The 19,049-nt window shown below is 43.4% G+C and overlaps 1 protein-coding gene across 17 annotated transcripts in view; it reads right to left on the reverse strand.

The window, feature by feature from the left end:
- ANKRD26 (ankyrin repeat domain 26) overlaps positions 1–2,901 on the reverse strand; it is a 93,234-nt gene extending 90,333 nt beyond the window's left edge. For 14 of the 17 annotated variants that reach the window (XR_015728998.1, XR_015728995.1, XR_015728996.1 and 11 more), the window contains exon 1: positions 2,303–2,901. Coding sequence is in view for 10 of the 17 variants with exons in the window: in XM_087874187.1 (XP_087730313.1) it covers positions 2,303–2,547 (245 nt within the window). In the remaining 7 variants the exon portion in view is untranslated. The remainder of the gene's footprint in view (positions 1–2,302) is intronic. The other 3 variants (XM_087874189.1, XM_087874188.1, XM_034431042.3) reach the window with 1 other exon arrangement.
- Between the last annotated feature and the right edge of the window lie 16,148 nt (positions 2,902–19,049).

Consider the following 19,049-nt stretch of genomic DNA (forward strand, 5'->3'; position numbering starts at 1 on the left):
GTCACTGATAAATATTAATGTGATGGCTGTAGAAAGGAAAGAGAAAATTCCCATTATAGAGATGGTTTATTGCAACAATCTCTTAATTAAGCTATGCTTTTTAAAACTTAAAAGAACTGTAAAACTTCCTATCATATTGAGCTGTTTTCAGGAGTCTAAGACATCAGCATTACCATCTATTATTTATAGCCAGTCTTCTCTCCATATAGCTTTCACTATGACTTTTACCTAATACAGGTAGTCCTCGACTTAACAACAGTCCATTTAGTAACAGTTGAATGGCACTGAAAAATGACATGACAATTTTCACACTTACAACTGTAGCAACATCCCTGTGATCAGGTGATCAAAATTCAGACCCTTGGCAATTGACTAATATTTACGACGGTTAGTCTCCCGGGGTCATGTGATCAACTTTTTTCTTCATGCTTTATTTGTTTAATTTATATAACACTCAATTTTCATCAAACAGTGTGTATTCTGGGTACAATTATATTTTGAGTCATATTTATACATCTTCATTATATTTAGTCATCACCATCATATTAATAATATAATAACATGATATAATCTTAATGCTTAACATTTAACATCATCTTCTTTAATCACTCTCCTCTATACCGTTTCCTCCCTTTATATCTCTTCCTTTCTAACTTCAGTTTCTATTATCTAGCCATTGATAAAATGTGTCACATATAAAAAAAATATTCAGTTTCTTCTTTATCCTTAATAGCAAGTGTTAATCTATCCATTTCTGCACAATCTAATATTTTTTAAATTACATTCTCCTCAGACAGGGTCTCATCACTTTTCCATTGTTGCGCAAATACAATTCTGACTGCCATTAATATATGCAAAATCAAATATGCAGTCTTTTTATCATAGTTTTCTGGTAGAATGCCCAGCAAAAGTATCTCTGGTTTCAGATCTATATGTAGTTTTATCATTTTTTCCAGCAATGTGTGTATTTTTGTCCAATATTTTCTCGTTCTTAGGCATGTCCACCTATGTGATTACCTTTTGTTATCAACTGTTTTGTCAACTTCTGACAAGTAAAGTCAATGGAAAGCCAGATTCACTTAAAAACCATGTTACTAACTTAACAGCAGCAGTGATTCACTCAATGATTGTGACAAGAAAGATTGTAAAATGGGGCAAAATTCACTTAAAAAATGTTTCACTTATAGCAACAGAAATTCTGACCTCAATTGTAGTCATAAGTCAAGGACTACCTATACAGGAACTAGCGGCAGAGTTCAACATATAAAAAAGTGATATATGAAAAAAGATACTTGAACAGTAGAGTTAATAGGAAGGATGTCATTTTATTAGAGACATACTATAAGAAGGGCATTTGAAGGTAGGTGCGCAATATTAAGCATAATATGGTTTAATAATATTTCCTAGTTACAGGCAATCTTCGACTTACAACCACAACTGAGCCCAAAATTTATGTTACTAAATAAGACATTTGTTAAGTTTTGCTCCATTTTACGACCTTTCTTGCCAGTTAACGGGATAACTACAGTTAAGTTAGTAACACAGTTGTTAAGTGAATCTGGTTTGCCCCATTGACTTTAGTTGTCAGAAGGTCTCAAAAGGTGATCTAATGATTTCAGGACACTGCAATCATCATAACTATGAGTCAGTTGCTGAGAGGCTGAATTTTGATCACATGACCATGGGGATGCTGCAGTGGTCGTGTGAAAAATGACCATAAGTCACTTTTTTCACTGACGTAATTTTGAATGGCCACTAAATGAACTGTTGTTAGTCAAGGACTATCTGTACAGTGTGTCCTAGTTACAGTGTGTCTGGTATAAGTGGGAAAAGAAACTAAATTATTTTCAGGAACCTACTCCCATTTATGGATGATAAAAGAACTGAACATTTTACACATTACAGGCCTCCAACCATGGGATAGTATTTATTCTTTAAGGGGTTCTTTTAAGGACACAATCCAGTTTAACGCCTCATGTCATCAAGAGGTCATAAAGTCACCTTCCCACACAGTGAAGAAGTGCTGAGGGAAACCTCAGTGCCACAGCAACCTTCAGCGCCAGACTCCGAGGAAGAGACCCTCAGGAACAAATTTCCCGCTGCCCAGCTACCTATGACATCCACACAGTCTTCCACGTGGGCATGTTTTGGACCAGTGACGGGCCTCACTGGGGGAAATCCCACCCTCCGAAGCCCGTGAAAGGAAAGCGGGTGGCCCAAGTAATCACGGAGGGATGAAGAGGAGAGCTGGTGTTTGCATGAAGACGAGGCGGGAGTCGAGCCCAGGCCTGCTCCTTCCCACCTGCCAGCTTTATCCTGTTCGTTGAGGTCGTGTTTCTGCAGGAGGTGTCGGAGTTCCCCGAGATCTCCTTCGGCCGCCGCTCGGTGCAGCTTATTCAGGTCCTTGCTCTGCAAGTTATAACCGTCGCCGCCGCTACAGATGAGAGCGCCTGGGGCTGAGGCGCAAGCCACGACGCGGCTCCGCGACGGAGACTGTCGCCCATTCTTCTTCCTCCCCAGCCCCAGGATTTTCTTCACCTTCTTCATCCTCCTGGTCGAGGAGGTGGAAGGGGGGGGGGGAGAAGGCTTTGAGTCACGAGGTGCGTCGCAGCATTTGCCGCCACCAAATCCCTTGTCCTGAGGTCACGAGCTCGCTGGGGAATAGCATGGCTGCCTGACGCGGTCAATGCCGGCCGTCCGCTCCGGCCGGCCGACGGCAGTTGAAACGGGGCGTCCCATCCAAGAAGTCGCGGGCATCGATTCTACGGCGTCAGAGGGAGGGAAAAGAGCAGAGGGCAAGCCGGAGCGCGGTAGCCAAGGCAACGGCTTCCCGGGGCGGCATTGCGCATGCGTGCTCAAACTTGTTTTCTTGGCGCGACCACGTTGCTTCCGAAGGCGCAGGCGCAGTCTTCCGTCATTTCTGCGTCCTGGAGTTTCCGGGAAAGTTGGTGCCGAAGGAGGTCGAAAAAACGGTTTGGGAAAGAGATCGTGGAAGTTGTAAAGCCAGCCTGAAAGTGGGCCCTGAGCCTAGTGAAGAGAACGCGAAGTAGATTGCACCCAAGGGCATGCTTCGAGCTTATTGCATGCAGCTCAGAAAACTTTGTAAGATGGGTGCCCAAAGTTGTTTATTTCTCAGAGCCTGATTGTCATCGCTTTTATCCAAATGAACTTTTGCAAGTACTAGTATAAAACTAACGTTTTTCCTTAATAATGTTTTGAATTAGTAATAATAAGAATCAACATCATCATTAAAAAGTTTGCAAATTTGAATTGTTCTCCAAAACAAACACTCCAATTCTTCAAGTCTTACCTTTGTTTACTTTGCTTTTGGAAGGTTCTTGCTACCCTTTCTAGCCCCAAAACATTACATCTAACGCTAAATTTGATAGAAAATACCATCCCTAACTTTATTAACACAAAAAGTAGGTAAAAATAAAAAAAAATATTTATTTTACGCTGGTTTGGCTTGGGTCCTACTGCCTTCAACCCTGGAATAAAGATATAAAAACTTTTATGCTAGTGTAGTAGAGCCAGTTTAGTGTAGAGGTTAAGGCATAAGGCTAGAAACTAGGAGATGGAGATTTCTAGTGTCTCCTTAGGCAGGGGTGTCTAAGCAAAGCTGGCTGGGGAATTCTGGGAGTTGAAGTCCGCCAGGTTTAAAGTTGCCAAGGTTGGAGACTCCTGTCCTTAGGCACAAGGCTAATTGGGTGACCTTGGACTAATCTTTCTCAGTCCTAGAAAAAAGGCAATGGCAAACCACCTTTGAAAAACCAAGAAAACTGCAGGAATTTGTCCAGGCAGTGTCTCAGAATCAAACATAATTGAACAGAAGAAAAAAAATAGTATTGCATGAAAACAAGAAGAAAAAATGCAAGATTGTTACTGATCAGATAAGTCTAGAGCCTTTCATTCTGTAGCATCAGATGGGTCTATGAATCCTTTGATCTGTTTTCCAAGAGAAAGGCAGGTGATAGCCAAATCTTGCTCTAGCTTCTGCCTCAGTTTACTTTCCCAATAAGCAACCGAGTTGGAAGATCATTTAAAAGCAGTTTATAAAGTGAAATCTCTATGAAAAAGAAGAGAGAGAACCTTGACCCCCATGTTTCATTCCTTTTTATAGTTAACACAGCAAAGAAAATGCAAGAGGAAAGTTGATTGGACAGGATAAAAGTAACCTTACCTTTCCATAGGAAATCAATTACATATTTGCATCCCATAATATCACACGTTCGTTACAATGAGGTCAGAAGGGGCATAAATTGTAAGGAAAAAGGATGTTTGGAGTTCACAAAAGAGAGAAACCAGATCCCAGTTTGCACTAACATTTTTTTTTTCTTATGTCTGTTTATCAGTTCTGGAATGTTAAAAGCTAATAAACCCGAACATCATTTTAAAGGAGAGAAAATAAATCAAATTAAAATACAAAGTAACTATGTTAAAAAGCAAGTTACAAAATTCATGTTATGTGCCCCTCACAGATAATTACTGGATTCATAAAAAATGCTTGCTCCTTGCTCCATTTTTTTTGGTAGATTTAAAGATTTTTAGAAAGAACAATAAAGTAAAAGTGAAAGAAAAATGCAAGAAAATAAAAATATAAGAAGAAATCCCCCTTTAAGAAAACAAATTGCCATCCTCGTAACAAATATAAACAATTCCATAGTCTCTTCACCCCCTTTTATTATAAATTATAAAACTTTTCATCCATAACTAATTTGTTATAAATAGGCAAATCAAAGAAGTAACATCTTCTCCTTATCCAATTATCAGTAAAACTAAACAGCTCTAAAATATTAATATTAACACCTAAAACTCAATTTTTCACACTGAATTCTTAGCCCTAAACAAAAACCCCATTTAAAAGGCATAAAAAGGTTCCAATATCCTACTGTTAACAAACAAAATGTAAAGATTAATAAGATACAGACTATTTCTTCTTTAAAAAAGACACATTTCTTCTATTCCAAATGATAGCAATTTCAGAGTGAACCATCCTAAATAACAATTTGTTCCACTCAGTGGTGAAATCCAAATATTTTTACTACTGGTTCTGTGGGCGTGGCTTTGTGGGTGTGGTGTGGCCTGGTGGGCATGGCAGGGGAAGCATATTGCAAAATCTCCATTGCCACCCCCCTCTGGGGCCAGCCAAACGTGGTATTTGCTGGTTCTCTGAACTACTCAAAATTTCCGCTCCCAGTTCTCCAGAACCTGCTGGATTTCAGTCCTGGTCCCACTCAAATAAGCATTCTATATCTCAACTCTAAAATATTCACATATATAAAGTAATTCTGGCATCTGAATTTAAATAGAAACTAAAGTTTCATATAACAAAAAGAGAGTTTCTCTTTTAAAAAATGGCATAGTTTCCAGAATTGGATACAAAACATTTAGATGCTAAAAAATTAGGTACATAAAATAGTTATAAAGTAAAAAATAAACATGTAAGCAAATTCAGTATATCAAGATATAAGTAAATCCACCAAACACCTAGAATAAAAAATTGTCCCATTTTACAAATAAATTTCATTTTTTTTTAATGAAACAGTTTCTCTGTAATTCATTCAAAGAGTTGGTGTTTTTATAAAGTTATTCAATATTTTAAGTAGTCTCTTGTAATCCAATAAAAAGTAATTATTTCATTTGTTCACTGGAATTGCCATTTTTATTTCCTTAATTTATAAAGCCTCAGAGAATTTTCTTTTTTCATCTCATGGAAAATTCTTATTCAGAGTTCATTAACATTCTCAAGTGGATTTTGTTGCATATCTTGTTCTATAATATCTTCTGGAGATAGGCTGTTTCCGAAAAAATGGCACAATTGTCATGATTGATTCAAAGTCTCAATTCATTTCCTGATGGAGTTCTTCTAAACATATTAAGTTATTTCCCACATACATTTAAACTTTCTTGTTCTTTCTAGTGTACACACGAAATCAAAGTTAACTTGGGCCTAGAAAGGTGTGGATAATTCATTATATTATTTCCATGATGTTTTAATTCTGTAATCTGTCCTGAAGTTGCCTGTAGTGCTAGACTTTAGAAACTTAATAATTACAGAGCCAGATCTCTGTGAGGCATTGTCTTTCACTTTTAATGTGTAAGCATTCACTATCTCAAGTTTAAAATAAGATGGCAAAAATTTTTCCTTCTCTTTTATTTTCTGCTCTGTGAACTCTCCCTCAGAAGATATAAGACAGTTGGTGGTTGAATTTTGGGGCTTGGTGGGCCTATGTGGATTATAAATTGAACAAGAGAAGAAGATAATACTTTTTGAAGAATAAAGGGATCAACAGTTTAACAACTCTTTGATTACAATTTATATCTTCGCTCTCCTCTTGGATTACAATTAACAGTTTTAGTTCCTCTTTTTTATGAATTATAATTACGTTCCTCTGGGATTACAATAAAAAAAACAAAACCAGTGACATTATTTGGAGATTGAAAATAAGAAGAAGGAAGAAGGAAAAAGGGATTTAGTAATATTGAATGTTTTGATTCCTGAATAGCTTTGTAAAAAGGGAAATTGGAGGGAGATAGTGAAGTGGGCAGTCAACACTGGAGCTGTTGGGTATTGTAGTTATTATCTTTAATAATTGTTTTAAATTTATTAAAACATCTTAAAATGAAGAAAACTACATCAGCGCCATCCTCAGCAGCAGCAGCAGCAGCATCTAGCCCAGCAGGCCCAAGGTCATTGGATGCTATGTTGGAGTAAGAAAGAATGAATATGATGCAATTAGAGATGAAAGCTATGATTCAGGCCATGCATGAAGACATTAAGGAAAGAATAGGAAAAGTAAAGGATAAAAATAGAGAATTTTCAACAAATAATGGCTAAAAATGAACAATGCGTTCAGAAAGTAGAAGAGAAAGCTGAACAAACAGAGAAAAGAGTGGAAGAGGTTGATTACAGACTTACCCTGGCAGACAAAAGTCATGAGAGAACAATAATATCACTTGAGATGAATAAGGCTGATTACTACTTGTGATTCCAGAATATTGAGAAAGAAAAGGGAGAAAATTTGGCTGAGATAATGGCAGAGCTGCTGACAAATGCTTTAGAGGTGACCAAAGAAAAGGTGCTTGCTGAGATGGATGAAATATTTAGAGTTTACACTAGATATGCGACAAGAAATAGACACGCCAGAGAGGTACATGTGAGATTTACTAAAAAAGCAATAAAGGCAGGGGTACTACAAAGAGCAAGAGATGACCTTTTAAAATACAATGGGAAAGAAATAGTAGTTTTAAAACAGGTCCCCAGAAAGTAAGAGAAATAAGAAAGGAATATCAATTTCTGACAAGGAAGCTCATTAAGAATGGAGTAAATTTTAGATGGTATCCAAGATGTATGGCGCGAGACACATCCTAAGGAAAAGCAATATTCATTTTATTCATAGGCATATGTCTTGATCAAGAATAGATATGATATGGATGTCAGCTAAATTCAGATCTAATGTACAAGAAATAGATATAGAAACAAGTAAATGGGCAGACCACAATCCAATAACAGTTAAATGGAAAGGACAAGAAAGGAAATTAAGATGGATGTTGAATCAATCAATATTAAAAGATAAGGAATTTATTCAATTCATGGAAAAAGAATTAGACTTTTTCTTTAAAGAGAATAGAAAAGAAGAGACCTCATTACAAAATGGGACACAGCTAAGGCATACATTAGAGATTTAGCTATAACTTATATGAGAAAGAAAAATAAGAAGAAACAAAACCAAAAGGTATTAGAAGCAGAATATAAGAGGCTAGAGATGGAACTACAAAAAGAACGACAAAAAAAGAATCTAAAAAAACAAATGGAATTAATAAAACATAAGTAGAACTTAATAGATAAAGAAGAATTAGCACAAAAAGTTAAAAATGCTAAACAAAATTTCTTTGAAAATGCAAATAAACCAGGAAGATGGCTGGCATACAGATTGAAAAACAGAAGGAAAAAAAACTGATACACCAATTAATGGATGAGGAAGGAAACCTTCATCACCAAATGACAATAAAAAGAAAGTGATCCAAAATTCCTATGAAAGATTATATGATCAAGAGACAGTTTCAGAAGATAAAATAAAACAATATTTAGAAAAAGCGGAATTACCTAAAATACCTGAAACAGTGAAAGCTATGTTAGATGATAGAATAACAATAATGGAATTAACAGAAGCAATTAAGAGACAAAAGAATGGCAAAACACTAGGCCCAGATGGTCTACCAGCAGAACTCTATAAAGACTTACAAAATACTTTAAGTATACCAATGTTGGAAGTGTTCAATGAAGTAATGCTAGAAGCAAAAGTACCAAATTCATGGACGGAAACATATATTACTCTCATACCCAAAGAAGATTCAGACCTACAACAGATAAAAAATTACAGACCAATATCCTTATTGAATGCTGACTATAAAATATATGCCTCAATAATTGCAGAAAGACTAAAAAGGTTCTTAAATCAATTCATACATTCAGATCAAAATGGATTTCTACCTAATATAAGAGACAAAGACAATATGAGAATAATTTTAAATACACTGGAGCACATCCAGGGAAGCAAATGGTGTTGATTTTTCTAGATGCTCAGAAAGCATTTGACAATGTGAACTAGCTGTTTATTCTAGCACAATTAAAAGATATGGATTTTGGGGAGAGATTTAGTAACATGATTAAGGCAATATATTATAAACAAACAGCAAAGGTGATGATAAATGTAGATATGACAGAGAAAGTCAACATTAAAAGAGGTACAAGACAAGGATGCCCTTTGTCTCCTCTATTATTCATATTGACACTGGAAGTATTAAATAGAAATATTAGACAAGATGCAGAGATAAAAGGTATGGAAATAAAAAAGGAAAAATACAAACTACAGGCATTTGCAGACCATTTAGTCTTCATTTTGGAAGATCCACAAGAAACAGGGCCTAAATTAATTTAAAAAATAGAGGAATATGGCAAAGTGGCAGGATTGAAAATAAATAAAGAGAAAACTTAAGATGTTAGTTAAAAATCTCACAGACATGCAGAAAAAAGATAATGAAGAGAATGGGCATTGGTCTTACCTGATACGCCTCTTCTCTGACTGGCGCCCACAGCAGTCATGCCTGACACGGCTGATATCCAATAGGACCGAGTCTACTGGAACTTTCAGCACCGCCCCTTCCTGCTGTATTCCAGTTTAAAGGCGAGGCTATCCAGCAGACTGGAGTGTCTGTAGAAACAAAGCAGATAATAGAAGACTTCCCACCCACTGAAACCCAGGGACGGCCGGAACAGGTGGGGCTGACTGCCGTGGGCGCCAGTCAGAGAAGAGGCGTATTAGGTAAGACCAACGCCCATTTTCCTACAGGGCGCCCATGGCAGTCATGCCTGGGACATACCAAAGCATGATGTCTCCTAGGGACGGAGAGGCCGGACCTGCTGCAGAACTCTCCTGCCAAAGGCTGCGTCCGCCGACGCGTAGATGTCCAGATGGTAGTGCCGGATGAAAGGAGTAATCGACAACCACGTAGCGGCCCGGCAGATCTCATCCAAAGGAGCTTGCGTGGACCAGGCAGCGGAGGTGGCGGCACCGTGATATTGGCAGGAACCTGCAGGGACTGCGCTTCATAGGCCAATGCTATGGTAGCTCTGATCCACCGTCCAATAGCAACCGAGGAGACACGGGAACCCATAGTCGAAGGTTGAAAGGATAGAAAAAGAGCTTCTGACCTCCGGAAGGAGGCAGTACGGGCCACATAAATCGTGAGCGCCCTGCGCTCGTCCAGCTTATGCCATACGAATTCCTGGCGACGGCGGGGAGAAGGGCAGAAATTTGGAAGCGTGAGCTCCTGTGACCTGTGAAAGATGGTGTTAATCTTTGGTACGAACGCAGGGTCGAGACGAAGAACCATCCTGTCCGTGTGAAAGATGCAGAGATCGGGCCGCACGGACAGAGCAGCGAGCTCAGAAATCCGCCAAGCGGAGGTAACAGCAACGAGGAACGAAACTGAACGATAAAAACTTGAGACCAACTTCCCGTAAAGGCTCGAACGGAGGGCCCGTCAAGGCAGAGAGGACCTTGTTCAGATCTCAAGATGGGAATCGGTGAACCGTGGGTGGACGGAGATTAATTGCGCCTCTCAAAAAGGATCAGATGAGGGAATCATTGGTGATGGGCGTAGATGACGAACATGAAAGAATCGACGATAAGGCGGGCTACCTGTCGTCTGAGGGTATTAGGGGCTAGGCCCGCAGCGAAACCATGTTGAAGGAAATCCAGCAGATGAGGAACTGAAATGTCCGTAGGTGAAATGCCTTTTCTCCGACACCAAGAGGAGAACACCTGCCAGGTAGAGCCATAGATCCGGAGCGTAGATGGACGGCGAGCAGCTTGGATGATGGTAATCGCACCCGGAGGAACCTGAGCCCTGGTTAAAAGGAGCCGCTCAGCCGCCATGCGGTCAGTTGGTAGGACTGAGGATCCGGGTGGAGAAGAGGACCCTGGTGGAGGGAGATCCGATCGTCGGGAATCCTCCAGTGGGGAGCGACAGACAGATCCATGAGGTCGGCAAACCACGGGTGGCGAGGCCAGTGTGGTGCCAGGAGAAGAACTTCCGCCCGCTCCGCAACCAACTTCCGTACGACCCTGGAAACAAGGGGTAGAGGAGGTAAGGTGTAGAGGAGTTGCTCCTGCGGCCAAGGACTCCGGAGAGCATCTACCGCTTCCGCTCCCAGAGAGGGGAATCGAGAGAAGAAGCGGGGAAGCTGCTGGTTGCCGGGCGTTGCGAAGAGGTCCACCATCGGGCGGCCGTACCAAATGCACAGATCCTCGAACAGGAGGGGATGCAGACTCCATTCAGCCGGATTGATGAGGGAGCGGCTGAGGAAGTCCGCTTGGGTGTTCGCAGATCCCGAGATGTGCTCGGCGTGGAGCGAAGACAGATGGACTTCCGCCCAGAGACCCAACTGGAGAGACTCTCGCATCAGGGACCGGGAACGAGTCCCCCCTGGCGGTTGACATGAGCCTTGGCCGAGACATTGTCCGTGAGGACGAGGACGTCCCGACCAAGGACATGAGGCTCGAAACTGAGAAGAGCCAGATAAATGGCCCTCAATTCCAGGACGTTGATGTTCAGGGCTCGTTCTGCCTGGGACCATAGACCCTGTGCCACGTGCGACTCCAGGTGTGCTCCCCAGCCCGAGAGGCTGGCATCTGTGGTGACAACAATCCTGCAGTGGTCCCTGAACGAAGAGCCCCGGGAAATGGCTGACGATGTCCACCAACTCAGAGAGTCTAGAACCACTGGAGGAAGGACAACTTTGGAGGCCGAGGTGCTGGTCAGACGCCGCTGGTAAGGAAGTAACAGCCACTGCAGCTCCCTGCTGTGGAGGCGAGACCACGGCACGATGCCGTAAGTAGAAACCATTTTGCCTAGAAGGCTAGAGAGACCTAGGAGAGAGGCGGAGTCCCACCTCTGAAATTTGGAGGCCATATCAGAGAGACTTGTCTGGCGCTCCTGTGACAGGGCAACTTGGAGGGTGGATGAATTAATGACGGCCCCCAGGTGCTGAAGGCACGTAGAAGGTGACAGATGGCTTTTGGACCAATTAATGGAGAAGCCATGCCTTTGCAAAATGGACACAACTGAAGCTATGTCCCTGTGGGCCTGAGGTAGGGATTTGGAAAGGATGAGGATATCATCCAAATAAAAGAGTGTCCGAATAGGGATAGAGCTAATGTGGGCGATAAGGGCAGCCATTACCTTGGTAAATACCCTGGGGGCGGAGGAGAGGCCAAAAGGTAAAGCAGCATACTGGAAATGTTGGCCATTATAAGAAAACCGGAGGAACTTGCGATGGGAAGGAAAGATGGGGATGTGGAGATAGGCCTCAGTTAAGTCAATGGAAGACATAAAGTCCCCCTTCCTAATGCAGAGCAGAATAGTTTGGAGGGACTGCATTTTAAAATGGCAGTATTTGATATGCCGATTTAGAGACTTTAAATCAAGGATAGCCCTCCAACCTCCCGAAGATTTGGGAACCAGGAATAAACGGGAATAAAATCCTTGGCCGCGTTCGTGAGAAGGGACAGGTTGAATGGCTTTAATGGCCCGGAGATGTTGAATAGCCTGATCAACTCTCGCCCTTTTAACAGGGTCCAGAGAAACGGGGCAACGGAGATAATGGGTGGGAGGAGAGGATTGAAATTCAAGTCTAAGGCCAAATCTAATTGTGTCTCTGACCCAAGAATCAGATAAATCCCACTGGTCGGAAAAATGAGTTAATCGGCCGCCAATTGAGGAATCAGGAAGATCCCTAGCGGGACCGCCTAAAGGGGCGACCCCTCCCCTCACGAAATGAGGATTTCGATGCAAAACGGGAACCCCGTCTGACCTGGTTTCCGAACTGCTGGGGCGCCCTGGAAGGAAAGGAGCGGTGAGAGCGGTGCTGGAAGTAGTTGGAATCGGAGCCTCGAAAGGAAGAAGGACGAAAGGAGCCTTGAGATCGGTGTTCAGAACGACGAGATATGGAGGGAAGGATCTTACGGTGGTCCTTTGTCTCAATTAACAGTGGATCCAGCGGAGGGCCGAATAACTTGTCAGCAGAGTAAGGAGAAGAGGCCAGGCGCCACTTATTCCTGGTATCCGCCTGCCAATTCCGGAGCCAGAGGAAGCGTCGTGAAGTTATAGAAGTGCCAATGGCCTTGGAGGAGAATAGGGCGGCATTAAGCGTAGCATCAGCGGAGAACTCCGCAGCCGCGAGAATCTTATTAATATCCTGATGGGAGCGGTGGTCAGAAGCCGGAATGCGATCTTGCAGCTGGCGCAGCCACAAGATGGATGCACGGTTAAAGAAAGATGCAGCCGAGGAAGCTTGGATTGACCAAGCGGAGGCTTGGTGGCCTTTGATGAGGGTCCTTTCAGCCTTCTTTGCCTCAGGCCACAAATAATCCTCCGAGGGACCTGTGGGAGGAGAGGAAGTAGATAAAGCGACGACCGGAGAGTCTACGGCTGGTGCCTGCAAGAGGGTGGAGAATTCCGACGCCATATTGTAGAATTTCCTATCCAAGTTGTTCGGAATTGGCCCGGAGCTGGGAGAGGACCATTGACGTTTCAAGACCTCCGAAAATAATGTAGGAGCCGGAATAATATCTGACTGCACCTTGGGCTCCTGAAACAGGGCAGAAGTAGGGTCAGCGAGCACAGGAAGGGTGGTCGAGGCGGAACCCTTGATCCCTAGGCGGGTGCTTGTCTTAGCCTTGTAGAGTAATGAACGAAACCTATGGGGCTTGAAGAGTCCCACAAATGCTGGCTGATCAGGTTCTAGACTCTCGTCTTCTGACAGGTCTTGCTCAGGTAACTCCCCCTCCTCAGAAAGAGAATCCTGACTCACGGAATCATGGTCAGAGGTATCAGCAGCGGATTCCTCGTGAGAAGGACGAAGACGGGAGTGGGTAGCCACTCTATCAGTTCTCCTGCTATCAGAAGAAGGCTCCACAGGTTGATGTTGTTGAAGACCTTGGGCGATCCCTTGGCGAATGGCTTCTGAAATGAGGTCAGCCAGGGAGACCTGCATGTCCAGGGGTAAATGGGCTGCCTGCAAGGGAGGTTGAGATTCAGAAATTGAAAGAGAGGACCCCTGCGGGTCTTGAGCGGGGGTTGGAGACCGCTGGCACTGCACTTGATTCTCCTCAGGATCAGAGGGAAACACAGAGGCCACTTCAGCTGTATTGATGTTATCTCCTTGAATAGACCTGTCCGGAGACAAGGCACGAGGGGGCCCAGCTTGAGTAGAGAGGGCGGAAGAAGACGGTGTCGGCTGACTTTGAGCCGCCTTGGAATGAGCTTTCTCAAAGGCCTTCTCCATGGCCTTATGGCGCCTGTCTTCATCTCTGGCAAGGGCTGAGGTTTTGGGGGGGCAGAACGGTCTGAGGTAATAACCCTGACCTTGCCCTTGTGGCCGGTAGAAGTGCCTTCCCCAGGATCCTCGTGTTGGCGCCGTTTCCCCTTAGATTTTGAACAGGCGGGAACGTCTGCCATTTTGTTTAAAATTGAAGCCCTTAAAATGGCGCCCAAACAGAAATCAATGAACGAGGTACCTCGGTAAGTGACAAGCGGTGTGCCCAGGTCCTCGCTAGCCTTACGGCGTGAACGCGAGAAATGCAATTCGGCGCGGAATCTCCCCTTGCACCAATCAGCTGGGGAGCGGAGATCAGGAGCGCAATGATCCACTGCCGAGACTGGAAACGCGGCTTGCCTCAGCGCCCTGTAGCTGTCCAGCTCCGAAAAACGGTGCGGAATTCACCCTCGCGCCAATCAGCTGTGAAGTGGGGCATGTGAATGCCTTAATCCGCCGCTCCCAATTTAATCAGGGCAACCAACGTGGCGGAGCAAGACAAATGAGCTCGTGCGCATGCGAGATGGGGAGGAAGCTGCCGGCCAGCAGTCCTCGCCGCCCAGAGGCTTGAGTGGACTCAGGCAGAGCACTTAGCGCCAAAGAGAGAAATATCGGTAAAATAGCCAAAATCCTAACTAGATGAAGAAAACACTACAGACACGACTGTCCAGGAACAGACCGAGTCGAAAAACTGGAATACAGCAGGAAGGGGCGGTGCTGAAAGTTCCAGTAGACTCGGTCCTATTGGATATCAGCTGTGTCAGTACCCAGGCATGACTGCTGTGGGCGCCCTGTAGGAGAATAGATATTCAGATTACTAAGAAAATAGAATACTTAGGGTTTCATCTGACAGCAAGATGTGTAACTATTAAGGAAGATAATTACTACAAACCAATGCAACAAATTAAAGCAGATTTGGAGAAATGGAAAAATCTGCAATTATTAATAGGAAGAATAGCTACAATAAAAATGAATATATTACCAAGATTACTATATCTGTTTCAAACAATTCCGATAAAATTGGAAAAAAAAATACTTTGAGGAACTCAATAAAGTAATATTAAGCTATATCTGGCAAGGGAAAAAAGTAAAGAATAAATTTAAAAGTGCTGCAGGATTCAAGGAATAGAGGAGGCTTTGGATTACTGAATTGGGAATTGTATTACCAGGCTGCGGTGCTTATATGGATGAAAGAATGGATTGTATTGAGGCATACAAGACTATTGACTTTGGAGGGACACGATTTGCAATTGGACTGGCATGCCTTCTTGTGGTATGGGAAAAATAAAATACATGGTTACTTTCAAGACATTATACACTGCTCAAAAAAAATAAAGGGAACACAAGCAGAAGACATCCAAGATCTGAATGAATAAAATAGCCTTATTAAATACTTTGTTCGTTACATATAGTAGTTTTGTGTTCCCTTTAGTTGTTTGAGCAGTGTATAAACTACTGTATGTAAAGAACAAAGTATTTAATAAGGCTATTTCATTCATTCAGATCTCGGATGTCTTCTGCTTGTGTTCCCTTTATTTTTTTGAGCAGTATATTAGGAATGCATTAGTGTTAGGTAATTGGAAAAGTGAAGAGATCCCCACAGATGAGAATGTGATCAGGAAAATATTAGAATGTGCAGAAATGAATAGATTAATGCTAGCAATTAAGGAAAAAGAACAAACTGAATATTATATGACGTAGGACTTGTTTTATCAATGGTTAGATCAGTGGTCACCAACCAATGGTCCGTGAGAAAATTTTGGTGGTCCGCGGAGAAATTTTTGTATTTTTGCATTTTTTTTTTGCACTCACCCTCAAACTATAGCGCCTGGGCCGGATATGGCCCCCGAGAGCAATTAATCCAGCCCGCGTGCAGGAACACATGGCTGCACATCACCCCGCCCACACGCCAGCCCCATTCTTAAGGCTGAGCGCAAACCTCACCTTGAGTAGAGCAGTGTGAGCCACAGGAGTTAGAACTGGAAGGTAAGACCAAGAGCCGAACGGCTACCTGTGCGGGGGGGCGAGGTTCAGTCGCCTTTCAGGCCTACATCTCTCCTGCAAGGCCTCTGGGAGGGACTGTAGTAATCACAGGACTTGCCTGTTGGTCATTCTGAAGCAGCTTCTCCACCCAGGTGCACTGGCCTGCCGGGAAGCTGCCTGCTCTCCGGCAGGCCAGTGCACCTGGGTGGAGGAGCTGCTCTGGGATGACCAATGAGCCAGTCCTGTGAGTGAGACTATTACAGCTCTGGAATACGGGACGGGCCGTGGTGGGGCTGGAAATCTCTACCATCTGGTAGCATGTGCAATGCGCAAAAAGGAGCGCAGCCCTTCAATCCGAAATTAAATAATGGTGCTGTTGCGGTGGTGGGGGTGGGAGTGGCGCAAGCGGGCTGAAGAGGCGGTTGCAATGCCTGGAAGCTACGGGAGCAAAGCAGTACTTTCTTTTGTGCGGCGACAGCATTCCGCCTCTATATTTGCACCAGCCAGTGGCACAAGGCAGCCTTCGTCTCCTACCGCTTGGGATTCAGAGCGGTAAACAGCGTCTGGTCCGGCGAGTAGCCGGATTTTGCTCTCCATTATGGACGCCAGATCGGCCCCCTGCAAGCTCTTGTCTCGAGGAGCACTCGCTTGAAGCGGCGCGGGAAACTTTGGCTGGGCTCCTCGAGAGATGAGGGCTTGCAGAGGGCCGATCTTGTGTTCTCAATGGAGAGCAAAATCCTGCTTCTTCTCTCTGCTCTAGTGCGGCATCAGGGTTCTGCCTTGGTATATTTGCGGCGCAAGACAGCCCTTGTTTCCTGCCGCTTGGGACTTAAAGCAGTAAACAGCATCTGGTTTGGGAAGCAGCCGGATTTTGCTTTCCATTATGGACACCAGATCGGTCCCCTGCAAGCTCTCGTCTCGAGGAGCGCTCCCTAAAGTGGCGCTGGAAACTTTGGCTGGGCTCCCCGAGAGATGAGAGCTTGCAGGGGGCTGATCTGGCATCCATAATGGAGAGCAAAATCCGGCTGCTCCCCGAACCAGATGCTGTTTACTGCTCTGAGTCCCAAGCGGCTGGAAATGAAGGCTGCCTTGCGCTGCAAATATACCAAGACGAATACTCATGCCACGCAAGTTCAAGTAGTGCTTCGCTCCCACACTTCTTCCGGCTCTTGTTGGTGCTCCGCGCACCTCGGTCTCTCAGGGAGATGCTTGACTTCCTCTCAGCCCCAAGACACTGGCTGACCCATGAGGTGAGAGAGAGAGAGAGAATGAGAGAGAGAGAGAGAAAGAGAAAGAGAGAGAATCAGAATGAGACAGAGAAAGAGACAAAGAATGAAAGAGAGAGAAAGACAGAATGAAAGAGAGAGAATAAGAGGGAGAAAGCGACAGAATCAGAGAGAGAGTGACAGAGAGAGAATGAGAAGACAAAAAGAATGAAAGAGAATGAGAATCAGAGACAAAATGAAAGAGAATCAGAGAGAGAATCAGAATGAGAATTAGAATGAGAGAGAAAGAGTGGGAGAGAGAGAGAAAGGGGGGAGATAGAAAGGGGGAGAGAGAGAAAGGGGGGAAGAGAAAGAGTGGGGGAAGAGAGAAAGGGGAGAGAGAATGAGAGAAAGTGGGAGGGAGAGAGAATGAGAAAGGGGGAGAGAGAAAGTATGAGAGAGAAAGTGGGAGAGAGAAAGGGAAGGAGAGAAAGAGGGGAAGGAGAGAAAGAGAAAGTGGGAGAGAAAGAAAGAATGAGAGAGAGAGTGAGGGAGAGAGAGAGGGAGGGAGAGAAAGAGTGGGAGAGAGAGAGAGGAGGGAGAGTGCCTGAAGAACCCCATTCCATCACTTCAGCAAGTGGTGCGCTGGATTCGTATTAGTGGTCTGCGAAATTTATAATTATGAACTTGGTGGTCCCTGAGGTCCAAAAGGTTGGGGACCCCTGGGTTAGATAACAAAAACGGAAGTTAGAAACAGGGAAATAAAAGAAAAAGATTAGTGAAATAAAGAAGATATGTTAAGAGAGAAGCAAATATTATTATGTTTAATATCATTTTAATATTATAGAATCAATGTTAGTGTAATGAATATTGTTGTAAATTTTGATTATTATTTTACAAACATATTTGTACCCAGACGGCACACTGTTTAATTGAAGATGGAATTATTATATTAAAAAATAAAAAATTTAAAAAGAAAAAAAAAGGAATAAAGAATTATTCTTATCCCTGCATGTCAGTTACAATCGTATTTAGCATGTCTCTATTCACTTTTTAAAAAATCAATAATTGCATGAATCTGCACCTAATCTGATCACCTAATCTGACTAATCTTTATATATTACATTTTTGCATTGGAAATATATGGAATATTACTACATGTGATAATGACTACCAATGCATGCACAATTTATTTATTTATTATTTATTTATTTTGTTGCATTTCTATGCCGCCCAACTCCCAAAGGAAAAAGAAAGTTGAATTTAGTTGTTAAATTCCATCAGAAAGCAGCATATGTGTAAAAGGAATGGACCAGTGGTGGGTTCCTCCCGGTTCAGCCTGGTTCCGTCGAGCCGGTAGTGGCGATGATATGACATCACTGGACCGGTTCTCTTTGTTCGGCAGCTGGGCCCTTCTGCCCTGCCCGCGTTATTCTTACCTTTTATTTGGCCCCGCCCCCAATCTATTCGCTGCCTCCCAAGTCCCAGCTGATGGCTAGAAGGAAAAAAAACTGTTTAAACTCTTGCCGCGGGGCTTCAAAGGGCCGCCCTACAGCTGATCAGTGTTAAAAAGCAGTGTGGTGGTAGACTGGTGCCTCCAAAAACAATTGGGTAGACTGGGACACTCAATAAAGAAATGGGTAGACTGGGATGCTCTGAAAACAAATGGGTAGACCTGTACAGCTCTGCAAGCAGTTAAAAGCCTGGTAGACCAGTACCTCTGCTAAATCCTAAAGAATTGTCACATGACCATCAAACCATGCCCACAAAATAAGCCATGCCCACAGAACCGGTAGTAAAAAAATTTAGAACCCACCCCTGGAATGGACCACACATGCAGTATACCTAGGTAATGGGAATCATTTCCTTTTCTAGGTCAGCATTGTGACTCGGGATGCACATTAGGGGGATCTGACTACTCTTTATGTGAACGTCCTCCTGTGTCAAAGAATGCAAATGTGCCCTTGAACTAAGGGAGA

Source organism: Pantherophis guttatus, chromosome 7 (genome assembly GCF_059756535.1).
Source record: "Pantherophis guttatus breed Tessera chromosome 7, ASM5975653v1, whole genome shotgun sequence".
NCBI lineage: Eukaryota > Metazoa > Chordata > Lepidosauria > Squamata > Colubridae > Pantherophis > Pantherophis guttatus.